General features: G+C 27.8%; 1 protein-coding gene and 1 long non-coding RNA gene across 25 annotated transcripts in view; both read right to left on the bottom strand.

Moving 5' to 3' along the window:
* Camkii (Calcium/calmodulin-dependent protein kinase II) overlaps nt 1–20,857 on the bottom strand; it is a 68,260-nt gene that overhangs the window by 31,555 nt on the left and 15,848 nt on the right. For all 24 annotated transcript variants that reach the window (XM_074248407.1, XM_074248408.1, XM_074248409.1 and 21 more), the window contains exons 2-5: nt 19,465–19,559; nt 13,417–13,476; nt 1,040–1,094; nt 55–193 (exon numbers count right to left, since the gene is read on the bottom strand). In XM_074248407.1, coding sequence (XP_074104508.1) covers nt 55–193; nt 1,040–1,094; nt 13,417–13,476; nt 19,465–19,559 — 349 coding nt within the window. The remainder of the gene's footprint in view (nt 1–54; nt 194–1,039; nt 1,095–13,416; nt 13,477–19,464; nt 19,560–20,857) is intronic.
* LOC141530989 (uncharacterized) lies at nt 5,018–7,805 on the bottom strand. Its single transcript, XR_012479838.1, has 2 exons — nt 7,019–7,805; nt 5,018–6,912 (listed from the first exon to the last, which is right to left on the bottom strand). It is a non-coding gene; the product is annotated as an uncharacterized LOC141530989 (long non-coding RNA).

Genomic DNA, 20,857 nt, shown 5'->3' with positions numbered 1-20,857 from the left:
AACAAAACATTTCTTATTGAACTTTAACTAAATTTTATTAAATATAAAGATTACCTTGAGATCTCTGTGCACAATTCCATTGTGGTGGCAGTGATGGACGCTTTCTAGAATTTGCTGTATACAGTGGGAAGCATCGGCTTCACTGTAAAATTCTCGAGCGACGATATCTTCGAAAAGTTCACCGCCTGTTACTCTGAAATCGTAAAAAAATTTCGTGGAGATTTTCACTTGGTCATGAAAATTAAGTCTATACTAGAAATTTGAATAGCGCGCTACGCGCGCGCCTAAACTTTAACCAATAATGAATCGTGGCCCATTTTTTGCGAGTTTCGAGCTTTGACTAACTTCAAGACTTTCATGTATTTTAATTTAGAGGATATTTTTTTCTCAAGTAATCACGATATGAAAAATTAACCCACCAAAAGATTTTTCAAAATTTTCATTAGAGCAAATAATTTTTTATACAATCAAAATTTTTTGAGTACTTTTAATTAAAAAATAGATAACAAATCAACCGTTAAAGATAAATTAATGAAATTTTCAGGAGTTATTGTCAAATATCTGTATTTTATAAAAAATAATCATAGCTTAAAATTCGTTGTTTATTATCCTATTGTTAATTAACTTTTAAGTTAACAAATGAAAATTTCCTTGATTTCTCGGTAAAAAAAATGAAATTTTTTTTAATGGTTATATTCGTTATTTATTAAAGTTTAAGACCCCGAAAGAAAATTTCAGGAAATGCTCGCGATTAGTTTAAACGCTCTCAATACAGCGCGCAGCCGAGGGTCTCAAGTTATATTGCAGCTCCGCTTAGTAATCATTAAAAATAACAATTAGAAATATTATTATTAAACAATTTTTTTTTCAACAATATTATAAATAATACAATAAAATGATTTTTTATTATGAATATAAGACAGAAAAAATTAATAAATAATCAAATATAAATTATACAAAACCGTGTAATCTATTTTTATTTTTATTTAATCATTACAATTATTCAATTTTTATTTTATTGTAATAATTTTTCACTTACAAATCGAAGACAAGGTAGTGGCAATGTTCTTCCTGAATACTTTCGTGTAATCTCACTGTAACAATAAAAATAATTAATGTTAAAATTTTTCAAATAAAATATTGTCAAAAAAAAAAAAAATTTAACTCAGTAACAAAATTCATATGAAATTTATTTTTTGTATACAATTGATAATTAAATTTCTTCTAAGTTTTATGATTCATTTTTTGACCCAAGAATCAACTAATTCTAATATTTTTTTATACCATGGATTTAATTTCTATTAAAAGTTTAATTAGTGATTGCAGTTCTGATGATAAACTATTTTTAATGAGTAAAGTTTACGCACATTGCATGTATTTTAAAAAGTTTATGTTCGTATAACTTTTACAAACATAAAACTGAAACAAAATACTTGAATTTAGATCAAAAGATTCTTATAATATAAAATTATTCCTCTTTCGCAATTTGAAAATCAAATATACTTTATACGTAAGTTTTATTAGATTCATGCTCTCTATACAATTGTAAATTATAAATCATATATAAAGTACACAAGTTTCGTATAGGATGCAGATATGAATCCTATTTTATGTATAATTTAAGTGTACCCCATTTAGTTTACAAATCTTATGCAAATCAAATTCAAATATATATGCTGCTAAAGTCATTTATAAAAGATTTGTATTGAAACAACTATTTTTAAGACATCGTCAAGAAAGGTATATTTTTGTTAAGAGTAAAAATATATGTTCATATAAAATATTATTATATGCTTCACCGTACTGCAACAAAACTGAATTTGAAACAATAGTTATGAAAAGTGTAATAAACAAGATAATTAAAGTTACAAATTTCTGCATGTATTATTATTATGAATAATAATGTAGGGAAGAAATGACATGTATCTGTGAGAAAGTATGTCATCACCACTAGGTGCACAAAGGACTCGGGTTGTAAAATCTCAATTTCATTGTTGTTATAAACTTGCCATGTATGAAATTTAATTTCAATTCATGATAAAATTTGGACACCATCGTAAAACGAATTCACCTAATCATAATATAGCTCAAAGGTAGCTTTGGACAATTGAAATTACACTTAGAAAGTTGTCATTTAATCAACAGTGATTGAAGAGTCGAACAATTTTTTTGTCTTTTTTTTCTCATTTCGCTCCAAAAAAACTGAGATATTTTTTTGCTTTCAATTTAAAAATAGCCACGATACCTGAAGCGATGAGTTTTGCCAGTTTCTTCCAAGGTAGTAAAAAAGTTTTTAAAACAAAAAAAATTTATTTCTAATAAAAAAAGTGCCCACTTTAATGCAGATATCTCCATCTGGAAAAGTTTTAATTAAATAATATAACAAAAAAAAATAAACAATTTTAAACTATTTATATTTCATATCAATCGAACAATTATTATATGAATTCTCTTTGATGTTTTCACTAATTGGAGTACGATCATTATTACTACTAATTAAAAAAATTTTTGTTTCATCATTGAACATTTTCAATATAAAATAAAATGTTTTAAGCTACCAATTATTAGTTGTTATCTATTACGTTCACATCTTTATATAACAAACAGTAATCCATTCTGAAGAGTATGAAAATATAAATAATTAATACTGATGACAATGTTTGAAAATAAACTTTATAAATACAAATAGTAATTTTTGAAGAATTATTTCGCCCCAACGTTGATTTATACCAAAAACTACCAATAAGAAAATCTTAAAAAATTACATTTTTATTCTCTTCAATTTTCAATATTATACAAAGTAACAACGAATTAAAATGAATGAAGATAATAGATATAATGTAACATAATTTTCTACAGGGGGTGCAAGCTTTAGAACATTATCCTGAAAACAATTTTTGGTCTGTATTTGAAGAGTTGTTTCCTTAAAATCCTAGGCATGATACACCTACATTTATTAAATAAAAGTACAGGATTCTTTAAAACTATTATCAGGTGGACTGAGAAGTATCCTAATGTCATTTCAACGTCTTGCTACGTTAGTTTTAGGAACAAAAAGTTTAACGCAACCGTTGGAAAACGACATTACTGAGAACAACGATGGCGTCTACTCCGAAAGCACCTATACTACATTCAACTCAAGTTGGAGCATCGTATTTATCGATCCTCTCAGCCACACCTCGATGTCATAGGGTAAAGCTACACAATAAAAAATCGATCCGTTATCATTATATATTTTCTTTTTTTTTCACTACAACGTTACAAAAAAAATTATAAATTATTTGCTTTTTTTGAAATTGATAATTAGATATTATTCAAATATTGTATTGAAGTGCGAATCATTCTTAATAATTTATGTCAGTGTTAAAAATCGATATCTAGCACTTATAATTGGTAACTTTCGAGCAAAAGTCCATGCCTGCATATTTAATTGCTTCAAAAATTATTTTTAACTTCCCTCTAACAAAATTGAAAATTTTCAAAAATAAGGAAGTTATTGGATTCCCCTCGATTTTCAAAAATCGAGTTATCATCAGATCTCCACATTTTGAGGTCCTAAAAAGCGATTCCGAACGTTTTCTCGAAGATGTTTCTATGTCCGTATGCATGTGTGTGAAATTTTTTTAAATGTGGTTTTTTTCAAATTACTTTTAAACGGCTTTACCGATCGATTTCAGAAACTAATCAGCTCTCAACATAAAAAAACCACGTCGATCGCCGCCAGAACGGTCAAAATCAGTTGATTCGTTCGTGTGATATCGTTGACGAAAAAAAAAAAAAAGTAATTTTTTCGAATTACTCCGAAATTTTATATCTGATCAACTGCATGTTCTGAGTTTTTTTATAAAATATAAAAACCCACGTTGATCGCCGGCGGGCCGGTCAAAGTTAGTTGATTCGTTCGTGAGATATCGTTATCGAAAAATTAGGAAAAAGTCGTTTTTCTCATATAACTTCAAACTTTCTTCTCGGATCGTTTAGTAAGTGAGAAAAAATCTTTTCGTGCTTGAAAAATTGCGTCGATTGCTACAAACTGCATCAAAGTCGATCGATTCATTTGAGAGATATTTATTTTTAAAAAACTCCAAAAAAGTGTTTTGTTGACACAACTTCCAAATTTTATGTCGAATCGTTTGGAGGGTAATAAATAATATTTTTGTGCTAAAGAAACTGCGTTGATATCTGCAAATTCCATAAAAAACGATTGATTTCTTTAGAACATTTCGTAGCTAAAAATTTTCAAAAAAGTATGTTCTCAACAACCACTAGAAGAGCTAGAAAAAAAATGAAAGTTATGTTCTCGAGCTCAAAATTTCGGAATAGATAATTTCTCGAGCGTTTGTATATAGGGGTAAGTTTCAGGTATCCTTAGTCGAAAAAATGAACTTAGATGAGTTTAAATCAATAGTTTTAATATAGCAGTTAAGTTCATTTAACTTAATTTTTTCAACTCGGGATGGCCTGCAGGGTCAACTGATTTTCAGATTTTTTTTTAAAATAATACTTCGAGCGAATTTTTGATTGGATTCAGAATCAAATGAAATTAGAGCTTGAATAAATTTTTAAACTCATATGGATTCATCTACGTTAAAATATCATCATAAAAAATGTAAAATTAATAAAATACTCAACTGTCTACGTACGTTAAAAATATAAGAGTAAACAATTTTAAGTAATGACAACATCTAATGAGCAAAAAAATTCTTCAGCATACCCGATACACATAGTTAACAAAATCTTAAATAACATGTACTTAAACTTGTAACAGTTTTACCTGCTCAGGTTGGCCCCTAATCAATTTTTAAATAACTAACAAAACTAACAACAATAAAAATTACCAGGGCGCCACCAGGATTATTAATCACGGTTCCTGGAACCGGTCCAGAGCTGAGAAAACTTATCTTAGGGTAGAGAGAGTGGAGGAAGGTGCTGTTGAATAATAAAAATTTAATTAACAAAATTGATCAATATTTATTAACAATAAAAGAAAAAAAAACTTAACAGAGTTGGCTTAAAATTAGTTAACAAATTTCACTCACACACACACTAACCACACTTAACAATATCTTATTCTCGACGAGCCCCTCCCGGCGTCTACCCGTCGATTTCTAACTTATTCTCAACGAGCCCCTCCCGGCGTCTACCCGTCGATTTCTAACTTATTCTCAACGAGCCCCTCCCGGCGTCTACCCGTTGATTTCTAACACGTGTCCCTCCAGGCGTCTACACGTGACGGGCCCCTCCCGGCGTCTACCCGATTTCTAACTACTGTCACCCGCACAGAGACGAATCATATACTAGGGTCGTTAACTCGGCTCACAGGAGTAACAGCCCAGCGACGAAACATAGACCTAGATACTCCTGCAGCTTATACACACTTTACTACAGAACAACAGCCCAGCGACGAAACATAGACCTAGATGTTCTGCAGCACACTCTCATAACCCACACCAGCTACAGCAGTAACGGCCCAGCGACGAAACATAGACCTAATCACTCTGCAACTCACACATAACCCACACTTGTCTCACACTCACACTACTAACTTGACTCTACTTTATAAATTTTACTTTAATAAAAATTGACTGTAACTAATTTCAATTAAATATTCCAAATCAAATTATTCAATCATTAGTAATTTAATAAAACGATAATTTTCAATTAACAATCAATTTCTAACTAACTACGACAATTCTCAAATTACAATTGTTAATTTTAATTCTATTAAAATATTAGATGGATTAAAACTCCTCAGTAACTTATAGTCATGGTCTTAACAATATAACAATAACTATTTAAAACAAAAGGTCTTAATACCTTGGATTAACTTTTGATAATTAAATAAATCACAATATAAAATTCTCAATCACATTCAAAATTATTAACATAAGTTTAATTAATTAATTCTGACTAAATTTTTACTGTGACAATTTTTGACTCAATTAACTAATTTCTAGGACTTAATGTCCACGCCGATAATTATCAAGTTTCAGTAATTTCAATTTGACTACTTTACGGAATTAATCCCCAAAAATTACTAAATTTCCACGTGATATAAAATAATTAGTTTTACAATAAAATATTTTCAATAAATAATTCCTAATATAATATTCTTAATAATTTTCCAATCTATATTATTTTCAATAATTAACTCTTAATAATTTTCTTAATATATTTTTCGATCGGTATTGTTTTTCAATAATAAATTCTTACTATAATATTCTTAACAATTAATACTTAATAATTTTCCGATCTATCCTATTTTCAATAGAAAATTCCAAATATAACAATCCCAGTAATTAATTCTTAATATAAAATATTGTCAACAATTTTCTGATCGTTTTATCAATTATAAAAATTCGACACAGGTCGAAATAGTCAATTTTAATTGCTAGAACATTCGCTAGCTATTTTTGCTTGACCTTGGGTATTGGAATTTACTGCGACACAAAACTGACGCTTGACCAAAATCCCACGAATAAAAATTTGTCGATTTTTTTCCAATGACAAAAATCAATCAATTTTACTAAGTTAATTGTTATAAAAATTACAACAATAAAATTAACGAAATTTTCGGATGTTAGTTAATTGATTGAAAAATTTTTAGTTATTAAAATTTCCCCGCAAGGTCGATTGAGTGATCCTCGGGTATAAACCCCCATGAAAATCACTCAATCCAAAAACTAGCAAATGTTCCACGATTTATTTATTGAATTAAAATAGAAAAGAAGAGGAATGATAGACCGAGTACAAACCGCGGTCTATCTTCCACCCACGGAATGAAATAATGTACCTGGGTAATTGTCTTACTACGTCCACGATGTCTGTCTACCGTGGTGAGTCCTCCAGGTACCGGTTGTTAGATTCTTTTTTCACTCCGGGGAATTGTCCTCACTCTAAGTTCAGTTTTTCCTGTAACAGAACCAATGTTAGAAATCTTGTCTAAAAGATTGGAAAGACAATCTTAAAAAAAAATCATCGCAGCGTTCCGAAAATTCACGTGCGAAAAAATAATTACCTGCTGTTTCGTTGAGTAGTGACCGGTGCGGCTGACTATCAAACCTCTTCCGATTTTGTCACTCTCCGACTCCCGAGCACTTACCCATTCCACCCCACTCTTAATTACTAAACGGAAGACCCCGAAGATCGGGGCGCGCCAGTGCTGAGTCGACTAATTATCGATCTCTGGCGACTTATCGATTTAGGGTAATTTACCCTGTTACAAACTAAGTACATATTCAGTGGAGTTTAAATTTACATACTCAGTAGATGATACCGTACTACTAAACAGTTTAAGTGACTTAACTTTTTCTGAAACATTCTCACATCAGCGAGTATTTTTGACCAGCTCAAAACCACATGTCTAATAGTGTCTGCTCGATAACGAAACTTTCTCACATGTACATGGTTAGTTAACTCTCGTTTTTTAAAGTTAAAGTTGACATCTCGGATCATTACGTGATGAAAAGCCTAGTTTATAACTTTCGAGAAATAGTTTATGCACGAAAAAAAAAAAAAAAATTATTATTCTAGGAAACTATTCTCTTCAAAATTTTACTCCTGTTTCGAGATATTCAGTTTTCTTAATTCAAGTAATTTGCTCTTGAATTGAGATAATGACTATCTCTTGACTATTATCTTGGATAAAGAGAGAAATTCTTAATTCAAGAAATTTGCAAGATATTGTCATTCAAGAATTTTTTTATTTCAAATTAAAAAAGGCAGTAACATTGATTCTAGATATTAGGAAGACCAAAATTGTTGAAATTTATGTTATTTTTTAAATCTTAAAAATAACCCTTATTTTGTTTAGGACATTTTTGGGACATTTCAAAAATATTTTTAAAACTTTTTAAAAATATTTTTAAGACAATTTTGAACGTTTTTTAAATGATTTTAAAAAAGACAATTTATTTTTGCACGGTTATAGATTTATCGTAAGATTAATGGATGAAAATTGTCCTTAAATTGTCCCAAAAATAGTCAATAAATGTTTTATCCATCAATTCCTAGAAAAATTTACAGCTGTGCAAAAATAAATTTTTTTTATTAAATCATTTAATAAACGTTTAAAATTGTAGTACAATTGAAGAATCATTCGGAAAATTTTCAAAAAAATACGTAAAATTGACGAAAAATTACTTAAATGCACTATTTTAAAATTTCTGTTTATTTCTAAGATGTCCCAAAATTGTCCCAAATTATGTCACGTTTGGATGTCCCAAGCTTGGGACATTTTTGGGACAATTTTTTTTTACACGGTAAAGGGGACGAAAAATAAATGTATGATATTTATTATATATTATACATTAGTGTACGTTCGTCTATAGTCATATAAATGTGCATATATACCTGGCAATAAGTCCTTAGATATACACATTATAATAACCTAGTTAACATAAGAACAAATGATTTTTTGAGTCACTACACAGAAAAAAAAATTACTTGAATGAAGTAAATAATTTTGAAGAATTTTATCTTCTTGATTTGAGTAGAAAATTCTTTAACTAAAAAATTTTATTTAATTCAAGAATTTTTCGTCTTGACAATGAAACTCTTCAAAATTATTTTCTTGGTTCAAAATTTTTTTTCTTGATTCAAGTTAATTTTTTTTTTTTTTCAGTGTACGCTGACATTTTTAGTTAAATCAATTTTGGGAAATCACCACGGCTTTTGAAATTATGAAAATGAAGAAAGGAAAAAACATGTTAATTACAATTTATAAATAATGTATTTTTAAAGATAAATTTGCATTGTGGAATAAACTCATAAATTTAATAAAGTTGTGAAAATTTTGCACTCAATTTTTAAGTTTATTATTATACTTCGACATATTAACTTTTCAACAACTTACTAGAGTGTTTTTTCAGTAAATACTTGAACATCGGCTGAAGTTTTTAATTAAAATGAAGAGAATAAAAATCGATTGAAAAAAAAATGTCTCAAATAAACAAAAAGCAGATGCAAGTTACTTAGTTTTTTGTCATTCTGCCCGTGACTAAAAATGCTGAACTCAGCTTTTATTTAATCTAATACCCAGATTTCAATATAATACAATATTTAATAAACTATAGGTACAATTGTGTTATCTTTTGTTGTAATTTATAGTTTATTGTTGTGATTAATATTATCTATTAAAATATATCTAATATAAATAATCTTCTGTACGTTAAATAATTGAATATTTATAAGACTCATATAAACGTGGCTCGTTAACATTGCTCCCACTTCTCTTTTAAAGACATTCCGCATTGCAGAAGTTGAAAGAGGTATTTCGTCACCTCCCAACTTCATCTATTTACGAGACATTTGTGTCCTCATTTTGTTTTTCGGCGATGCAATACTTTTACGATACAGAAATACTTCATTTTTTTTGTTTTTTATTTTACTATTACCACCTTTAAAATCCACATGAGAATATCGAACCGGAAGCAATTTAGAACGAAAGTCACATTGTGGTGATTCAGTAAAATAATGGATTTGAGGATTAAAAAAAATATATTGAGTTTTTTTTTTTAGAGTTGAACAATCAATAATTTAGATTTTGAGTGTTGGCTTTATTATTTTTCAAACAACAAATTTAACTTCAATAAAAATTAAAAGAAAAATTAAATTTTAAAAGATGTCATTCAACTCAGAATCTTAAAGTTGGCATAAAAATGATTATTTTTTTTTTCCAAAGCAACCGGCTGTTGAAAAAATTTTCTAATAACTAAATTTAGAAAATGTTTGTTGACTTTTTTAAAAATTTTGATCTTTGTTATTATGAACAAAAAAAAAATTTTATTGTCATTGTTCTCAAAACAATGTCTATTTATATATAAAATATGCTCACTAATAGATAAATTAGGTGCTAATGTAATTTATTTATATGTAATCACCGTTACGTCCTAAATCAGATCTACAAGTATTCAGGAATAGCGTTTAAAACACCGAGTATAAATAAGTAAAGACGTTCTAATAAAAGAATAGGATTAATTTCACCTATTTTCCTTCCTAAATATCTGTACTCATTGGTATTAGACGTATAAAAAGTTTTTAAAGAAAATATTTTGTAAAAAAAGTTTTGAAATTTTAAATATAAATTTAAATATAAACAACAATTTTTAATTAAAACTAAAAACAGAGGTTGGTAACTGTGTTTGACAGCTCGATGAAAAGTTTGTAATCAGGTAATACGTAGGTAACTGACAGTCGATCGATTTCAGGTATACAGGCTTTATCTAAGCGTATGACTAATAGATACTACATACATGTGAGATAATTCTATGAGTACCATTAGATATTGCACTGAAAAAAAAATTTTCGGCTCGGCACCATCTACTATATAGTAACGAGTGTATCGTTAAGAGTACAATCCGTACAGCTACGAGTAGCAGTCTGGATAGCGACCGTCACGATCCATTTGGGTGCGATTCACGATACTATTGCTACCGTTAGTATACAGTTTTCCTAACTTCACTCTCCTCTAGATAGCAACGTGTGGATCGTGACAGTAGCAATATCGTATCGCATAGAGCAGAAAACTTTCTTTTCAATGTATGACTATAATTAGCACGATACATATTTTTAAGTGCTATGTAAAGGCGTGTTTAAGTTTTTTAGAAACACGTGAAACAAAGGCTAGTATTTAAAATAAATTTAATTAACGAAAGTTAAGGACATCAAAATTATTATGTCCTTCTAAGGAACAGTAAAATTATTTTTGGAAATCTTCTAATTCAAATTTTAACTATCACAATTTTTGTGATTGAATTGTTTTTATAAGCAATATATTTTTTATAGAATATGAATGCGTTATGGCAATAAGAATTATGTGAAATTAATCAGTACACATCATTAGAATAAGGGAAGCACATTGTATCAAATGTATAGGTATTAACTAACTCATAGAGACAATTCCAGTTAATTAACTCTGTACGTGCAAAATATATCATTTCAATTTGGAATGGTTAGTCATCAACATCATCAACATAAAATAAAGTAGTTAGCCATTATTGATATAATGCGTTCTACTGCAAATTGTTTTTTTATTACATGTGCAGTAATAAAATTATTTTTCATACTTGTAAATAAAAAAGGACTATTAAAAATGTTTTATGGCAGTAATTTACTGTATTTTAAGAAGTCGGACAAAATAATGATCTACCATAATTGGAAGAGAATGATCCACTAAAACGAGTAATTTATTTTAATAACTTTTCTGAAGAGCAACTATTATATTTTGAAGAGAAAAAAAAAGTTTTAAAATCTTCGAATTACAATCGTTAGGATTTAACAATGATTTTTTTTCAGCAATCAAATTCACACTACAATCACAATTAAATTTTTTGGATATAAAACAAATAAGATTTTAGAATCTACCATTTGTTGTCTGTTGTTAAATAATAAAATGTTATAATAAAATACTAATCAGTGTTGATTAATGTTCAATTCCGAGAATGTCAATTGTATAAGCGACTACTCTGGAAAATTAACAACTATCTATTGTCAGAACAGCATGTGGTTATCGTATCCGTGCGTCGACGTCAAGTTTCAATTTGAATTTATCGACACTTTGACGAATCAGAATAAGATATTGTTTGTCTCATGGTCTCTTCCCAGTTGTCCTATGATAATATACACTGACGATGAAATGCCCACCAATATACATATTGAATTAGCTGTTAGCCTGTGATAAGTCATTGATATTCTCTATAGTTGTAATTATATATGTATATTATTTGTGTATACTCACATTTGAATGTTTTAGTATGCAAACAATTATTTATGACTTATGAAATAGATAATACTTCCCAGCGTAACGAATAGATATTGATAATATAATTAGATTATATAATCCTATTGAAATCATTAATCTCTCAATACAAAATTTGATTATCCAAAATTAACTCCCGGAATCGTTACACATGATTAGAAAAAATTTATAGTTTCAGTGGTGAAGTAAATAATATTTTCATAATTTATCAACACTGGATATCGACAGCTAAAAATGAAAATTTTATTATTGGAAAGGTCTATTTCTGAATTTGTACCTTTTAAAGGTTTCATATGGTTTTCAGCGATAGTCAATTAATTACAAGTTTTTAGAATAATTCTTAATAGATTTAAATATTTTTTTTAATTTTTTTTTTTAAATTAATTATTATTTAGAGTCGGTTTTAACTGCTGTAGTCATATCGCCGACTTTAACTGTTGAGAGTGGTACGTTGGGGTCTTTTTGAGTTGTGAAAATCTTAATCTACGCGGCAAGGGTCGAATATCAACCAAGATGGTTTCTAAGACCAGCTTGGGATTCGAACCCACGCCTGACCGGTGAGCCAGTCCGATTGCTCTATAAGCCATGCACCCTAGACCACTCGGCTAACCTCACCGGTTGATTTAAATCTTTCATTTGATAAAATTTGTTTATTTATTTATATTATTGTATGACTAACTTTAATCCATATCATTAAAAGAATGAGAAAAATTTCGTGACATAAAATGAATTTCTATAATAAAATGGTATCTACAGAAAGGTCATAATTTTAATTACTGATTTTTAACAGTTTAATATTTATTCGTCGATAGTCAATTTATGTCATCTAAATAATTAAAGGGATAATAAAAATTTTGTGACAGGCATGTTATTATTTTAGAAGAAATTTTTACGGTGATCAATTTTTTATATTCAATTGTTGAAGCAGTTTTGAATAGTCTATTGGTTCTATAAGTTTTTCATTAAATTATTGGTAATAATTGATCTTGTCATAGCAATAGTTTTTTTTTTCAAAAATATTCAAACTATGTATTTAGTGATTAGAAATATCGAAAAATCACTACACCAAAATTTTCTTGTTATTTGCAATTATTTATTCTCAGCAGTCACACAATTACTCTGCAGGTTACTAGTAATTACTTACTTATTTAGTTATTTACACAAAAAATTCCATATGCTCATCATTAATTAACTTAACAGAACGTACTTAAATCTTTCAAATGCCTTCGTTCAAAAGTTTTCAATAATGCTTTATGCTATTCTTTCACGCAAAAAACCATTTCAAAGTTTAAGTTATTTTTATCATCATGTCTCAAAAATAAAACTTATAATTGTTCTTATCAATAGACGTTATTCATTATGTATTGAAAATATTATTAGCACCGTCAAATTTGAACTTTTTTTTGCTAAGGAAAAAAACTTCAAAATTTGAATTTATTTTTACTAAAAGAAATAAATTGTTTTTTTTTTTTTTTTTTTTTTTTTAATTTTTTTAGTCTACAAAATCGATGTCAAAATAATTAAATTATCATCCGGAATTAGTAATAGTAATTATTACTATAAAAAGTATGAAAAAGAATTTCAAATGTAAGTCACTCTAAAATGAATTGCGTAACCCTAATGTAAGGTTTACATAAAAACAGTGACAAAAAACATACCAATATTTGGGTGTTGTAATTTCCTACATATCCGGGCTTCACGTTCGAGTTTTTGAAAATCTGCAATAAAAACATTATAATTGTAGTTTTTAGTTATAAATAATTTAAACTGTTCATTATTATTTTCTTTATTATGCTGAAATTGAAATCAAATTTCAAACATCAATCGTAGTATCTTTATCGTTTACTACGAACTGTAAAATCTTAATCCATGAGTACTATTAGTAAAAACGTCGTCAACAAATGATAAGTGTAGGAGCAACCGTGGAACCCGAGATACCGTCCAAAAATATCACAAGCAAGCGTACAAGCATAGCTCGGCCTCGGCACATGACGACGACGTAGATAATCTTTTCGAGGATTGCTGTGGCCATTGACGAACCGAAATAACGTGAGAACCAACGTCTCGCGTGACCAATAGTACCTTTCATATCGCTTTACATCGTTCAGGCATTGACGTTTAGGCATTGGTTCAATGAACGTTAATAGAAAATTATTACATTTTTATTATGCATGTTTCTATAATCATGTTATTTATAAATATTACATGTTTACTCAATTATTTAAAAATAAGAACAAGAGAACCAGGCAAATAGATTTTTTAAGAAATTTCAATGTCGTGATTTATTGGCTAACTTCATTTTTTAGTTATTCATTGTTCCAAAAATTATATCTTAAAAAATTCCATCCTGTTATTTACATAAATTCAATCATTTATTCTATGAAATATAATTTTTTTCTACTTAAAAATTTCATCCATTCTTTTTATTTAACACTTCTAATCAAATGAAGTTAATATTTTTTTATTTGGTTTTAAAATTTTTTTTTTTAGATAAATTTGAACACAGTTTTTTTTTATACTTTTAATTTTCAGCTGAAAATTCTTCAATTTAAAAGAATTCTAAAGTTATTATTAAAACATTCAATTTTATTTCAATACTGCAGACAATGTTTTAATTTTTGGACAAAAAATCAAACGATCGATATAGGTACATAAAAATGACTTTTCTTTCAACAATTAATATGCAGATAAAATTGAAGTAATATACTAATGTAATTGAATTTTTTACAACTATGATGAGTAGAACCGTGCATCTGAATGAACAGTTCGTTCATTTACATGAATCAAATTATTTTAACTGAGTTTATAACTTTAAATAAATTGAAATTAAAGCATGTGCTCTCTATTAAAATTACCCTTTCCATCATTTTTTTTGTTTTTGTAAAAACTTCATTCATATTGAACTTCGGTAATTTTAATATTTTGTTATACGGATAAATATAAATAAGTAATAATCGTGCTGAATTTGATTTAATAATAGCCTAGAAACTCTTGAGTGATTCGCTTCGGTCAAAGTCACATGTCAATATTTTTAGGGATTTTAAGACTGTTGAAGTTTTAAAAGAACCTTGATTTCAAAAATACATATCAACTTTATCATTACTCAATATTAAAGTATAAGCAATCCAACGATTTAAATGATGAGAAAATCTTTTTTTACTGACTTCAAATGTATTAAATTTTCCATGGCGAAATCCTAAAAATACAGACGAGCCACGACCTTTGAGAACACAGTTAACAATAAACTAAATATTGATTGAATTTTTTGGCACAAGCAATATAACAATTTTTGATACAATGTTTTACTTAATTTCAAAAAAATAATTTTAAAAAAATGACATTCGGCTTCAACCGAAATAAAAGGTAGATTTCATTTGATATAAAATATATAAAATCTGGTTGAAAACCAAATTTTTTAATTAATTACAATAAAGAAGCTCTGTAAAAGTTTTCGTGGTGGATTTACTATTTAGATAATTATTTTGGAATAGTTCGAAGATGAGCAAAATCAGTCTAAAATTCTATTTGATATTTAATTTTAGTTATAATGTCGAAGGTAACAAAGAAAAAAAAATCAATGTTATGTAGATCGAATCTAAGGATATTTCGTGAGCTTTTACATAAATTTTTTGAAAATTAGCTATCTTTTTTCAGTGCCCATATCAGGTTATATATGAGAATAAAAAATAATTTTTTATTTCTTTTAGAAATGTGTAACAAATTTTAAATATCACGTTACTAATGCCAAAAGGGGATGTAAAAAAGGAAATCTTTCTTCAAAAAAAAAAAATTAATTAAAACAGCGTAAATGAATAAATGGTCAAAATAGCTTCTAAGGATCCTAAAACGTCGAGATCTTATGATGAATTGATTTTTGGAAGTAGGACTGAAAACACTAACATATTCCAATTTTATGAAATTTTTCGTATTTTTTGAAAATTCATTGAAAAAATTTAAATAAAATTTTTAACTTCTCGTTGAAAAAATTTTTAAATAACCGGGCATTAGTAACGTGATACTTTTTCATAAACAATAATTGGTTTAATGATTGATTAAACCAAAAACCGAAGTCAAATCAGCTTTTTAGGAGAGAAATGGAGATTTTTATTTTAAAACATTTAATACTTCAAAGTTAACTTTCTTGTAAGGAAATGATTCAGCGATCATACGCTCCCTATGGGAGGTCCTCAACGCTACTCTTAATCAGAAAATTATGTATGGCCATTACCATCAGACCATACCAGGCTTGATATAAGCATATCAAGGCCAGATATGTACACAGAAAAAAAAATTTACTTGAATCAAATGAAAAATTCTTGAACCAAGAAAATAATTTTGAAAAGTTTAATTATCTTGAATCGAAACGAAAACCTCTTGAATCAAATAAAATTTACTTAAACCTAGAAAAGTCTCCGAGTTTAAGAATTTTTCTAGTCAAATCAAGAAAATGAACTTCTTTAAAATTATTTACTTGCTTCAAATAAATTTCTTTTTCTGTGTACACATATGGAAATATTAGAATATAAGAAATTATGTATGGATATGTCAGAGATTTGAAAAAAATATCATAGAAAAGTATGATAAATTTACCATATAAAAACCAAGACCATAAAATTTACAGGATAAAATTGTAAAACTAAAAACAAAATTATTGAAAAGAAAAAGCAGATTTGACAATGTTCAAGTTATGAGGTTGAAGTTGGATTATCTTAATTGAATACATACAAGTAAAAGTGCAAAAGGTAATGTGGGTGTAGTTGATATATAAAGCCTCAGATGGAAATTCATTCCTACACGAGAAACCGATACAATACGTTGAAAGGTGGGAGGTGAGGGAAACGTGTCAGCGTCGGCCACACGGTGCAGTTGCCGGTGATCGGGTCGAGCGGGCACTGGGGCAAGGTCGTGACATCCCGAGAACTCAAGAGCCGCTGTATGCACCCCTTTCCATCTCGTTTGCTATCTCGTTTTGCCTCTCTTTTACAAACTACCGGTGTGCCCGGTCGTACATTTCATTTCATCATCTAATTTCCGTTCATACCAAATTCGGTAAACGGAAAGCACTCAATTTTAAAACTATAACCTTTTGCTATTCCTCAATTCAGAGAGAGTTTATTATTTAAACAAATAAAATGATTGTGTAAAAATTTTCCAGTTGAATTCTTGTATGGCAGATACTTAATAACTACCTGATGTTTTATAAACGCGCATCCATTTCTGAGTACTTTAAAATCTCCACTACGAAATTATGCATCGAATGTACTCAGCCTTTACTGTATCGGGTTCAGTAAAAATCGAATAAGAAAGAACTACAGAATTTGGTTCTAGTGCTGCTCTCAAGTTAACAATTAGATTTATAGTTCACTGAATTGCATACATTAATGTCGAATTAAAGTCAGAATTATTTATTATTAATATACTAAATAAGCTAATAATGCAAAGTAATTATCCGAAAGTAATACTTGCATTTTTAATTTGAAAAACTTATAAATTCAAACTCTTGAAGCTGTAAATTATTTCATGAAAAAATTATACATTTAACTAAAAGTTATCTTCATAAATATTTGAGTTTAAATTAGTATTCTGTTATTAGAAGAAAAAAAAACTTTTTTTTTACTGAGAGAAGAATAAATAACTAAAATTATTTAGTTTGTATCAGTAAATATTTTTTTCTGGAAAATAATATTAGAAAAAAACATATTTCGTGTAAGATTTATCTATACCAGTAAAACTATGTTAACTCTTAAAAATTAACTTGATCTATTGACAGTTGTATATTCTTGAAATCTGCACTGATAAAAAAAATGACTTGATTTTAAAAAAACTCTGTTTTCAAAATGTAATTCTTGTTTTTAGTAATTCAATTCTCTTAACTCAAGAAATTGATTCTCGAATCAAGAAACTTGGTTGTTTCAAAATGAGATAAATATCACTTCACCCAAGAATTTCTTTCTCTTGGATTAAGATATTATCTTACTTGTTTAAAACATTAAAATTTTTGTATGTTTGCTATTCTCTGTATTAATAAATATTTTTCGGCATCTAGAGAAATACAAATTTTTTTACTTGAAAGTTTTTTTCTAATTTAAACTCATAAGATTATAAATAAAAGATTTTATTCTTGAATGAACAATCAATAATTCTTGAAATAGAATCAAATTATTCTTTATTGAAGAAAATCGGTTTTGAATAAAGAATTCATTTGTATCGATCGAAGATAATATAGTCTTGAACCAAGTAAAAAAGTTATCGATCGGAGTGATTAGATCTTTCAAAAAGACTAGTTCTCTTCAAAATAATTTTATTGAAGCGAGAATATTTTTCTTGAATGAAAATATTTTTTTCTATCAGTGTATTAAATAGTCACTGTTTTAAAGTTAGCATAAGAGAGCATAAAAATGCACTAAAAAAAAGAAAAAAAAAATCAATTTCATTCAAGAGAAAAATTCTAAAACCGAGAAAATCATTTTGAAGAGATTTATCGTCTTAGTTTAAAAAAAAAAAATTTTTAAACTAAAAAAAGTTTAGTTCAGAATTATTTTCTTGGTTCAAGAATATTTCTCTTAAATCAAGTTAATTTTTTTTTATTAGGATTTTTTCATGTATGAATAGAAGTATCCATTGTTATACGTTTTCGTAGAATAAATAAAAAACTTTTTGTGTAATTATTTCGTATCCTTTAAAGTGAATTCTTTATTGTAGTCATTTTCTGCTGTGATAATTTTCTTCATGAAATTCAAGACATTTTTCACTTGCAGTTCTTACTATGTGTGCTTCTTTAAAAGGTCAAGTTGAAGGAATTTTTATATTTTATTTAAGAATTTATTTTCAACATTAAATAATTTGTGAAACTTAATAAATTGGAGACTTTATTAATATTAGTTCCAAGAATTTAATTAATAAACGTGAAATTTTCATAACTGCAACAAAAGAATAAAATAAAAATTATTTATTATTTAAAAATTTATTAAGACAGGTATTCTTTAAGAAACCAATAATCAATACAACGGAATATTCTTAACGTTAAAAGACTATTGTTTTTTACGCATAGGTCATAATTCGATTAATATAATATTATAATAAGGTATTTATCGAATAAACCATTTTTGCCTCGTTGATTGATCTTATTACAACGCAAGTTTGGCTTCACACTTTTATATTAACTATATATTTTAAACCGTATGGATCATCTCACTTTAAAGAAAAGCTTTTCTACTACATTCGACAGGTGTAAAAAGAAAAGCAATGTATAGTTTATAAATTCGATAATACGAAGATATAAAATGTTGTAATAATTTTATTTCCAAATTGACTGTTGAACAAACCGTAATACACCACAAAGTTATGAGAGAGTTAATAGTACAGCTTACAACGGAATTTTTGGCACTGCGTCAGAAACGTCTCCTGTTGTTTTTAGATGCCAGGCATTGGAGAAACTCGAAAACACAATACTTATGAGTTTTCAATATTTATCAGCATGTTTCAATCAACGACCTGATTTCATTTTTCTTGTCAAAAATATCCAATATTCTGATCATGAACCATTTACAAAATATTTCGGTTGATTTGTTTTTTATTATGATTTACAATGAAAAGAATCAGAGCAAGAATTATTGAGTAGAAATCCAGAAGTCATAACATTTACCGTGGTGCCGGATTTAATCCGGTAATGATAATAAATCATAACTGAGAATTTAGTAACTTACCTCTTTGCGATAATTTTTTTGTATTAATCACTTTTGCAGCAAACTCAAGTCCTGTGCTTTTTTGTACACATCTCCGTACCACCGAAAATGCTCCCCTTAAAAATAAAAATAAATCAAAATTAGTAGAGTTTGTGTAAATATTTTTAGTTCTGTCATAATAAATTTGAAAAACTGCAGTGTAAGGGATTTTGTAACATTGTAAAATAGTTAATCACAATTCAAAGCAAATAAAAATACTTTGTTGATGATCATCGATGTCTGGAAAATTTTTGAAATTGTATCAAGCAAAATTTCTATAATTTGTAAGTCAATCCAAAAATATCAACTCTCATTCCAAAAAGTATCCAAATAAACTGAATAGTTGGTAGAAATATATATTTATGTAACTTTTACAAAATGGCGATTTGCAGATACTTGAGATGTTGCGACATACATCTAAGGTTTATGGCGCGTGTTTACGAAAACATGAGTGTAAACTTTGACGTAAGAGCCGAAGGCAAGTGCATTAAATCACACAAGTTTAAACTTTTATCAAGTTAAGACTCAAGCCTTACATAAATGTTAAACCGCGACTATTCAAATTACCATTCTATCGATGAAAGTCACATACTATATTTTTTGTTTTAAAATTTCGGCGAATGAAGAAAAAAAAATTTTTTGTAATTATTCATGAACAAGCGTTGAGAGATTGGATAGATATCGAAAAAGTTGAAAAAATTCTATTCAATTCTTGTCTCCGGTTTTGAATTTTTAGAAGTTTTGGATTATCGGAAATTCGAAAGCTTCTTATGATTAACATTTTCTTTAAGCAAGTCGTACGACTAAATAAATAATAAATTCTCAGACTATTTCCCTAATACTCTCCTGTATGGCAGATTGTGCTTTTAAATTTTAGTGTAGTCTCAATAAAATGAAAAAGTTTGCAATTTGTGAAAAGGTATTACCAACAAAGGTCATGTATTGTATGATAAAATTCAATAGAAAAGTATATTTATAAGAAATTTCGATGATAAATTTACAAATTCAATTTAATATGTGGTACACAGTATTTCTAAATATTGAAGAATAAATTTTAATCCTAATCACGAATATATACAAACTCAATTTTTTGTATTGTTAAAGCTTAGAAATATCACAGATGTTTACATAGATCTGAAATTGTTCATTTTTGTAAATCGGCAAATATTTACATTTTGAAGACGATTTTTCCTTTAAAAATTTAAATCCTCTCGACAAAAAATGTGTCATATCTGACATTTGTTGAAAAGGAGAAAACTGTCATGACTTTTGAAAAGGATTTTCGAGATATTTAACCAATTGGAACTGTCAATACGCATCAATAAATAAAGTAAAATGAAAATAAGCTAAAAGAAATACAAAATAATGTCACTAG

Source organism: Cotesia typhae, unplaced genomic scaffold (assembly GCF_013202065.1).
Source record: "Cotesia typhae breed Kobodo isofemale line unplaced genomic scaffold, CoteBio_Ctyphae contig_5, whole genome shotgun sequence".
NCBI lineage: Eukaryota > Metazoa > Arthropoda > Insecta > Hymenoptera > Braconidae > Cotesia > Cotesia typhae.
Note: the sequence above shows the minus strand (reverse complement) of the source record. Positions and strands in the feature narration are given on the sequence as shown.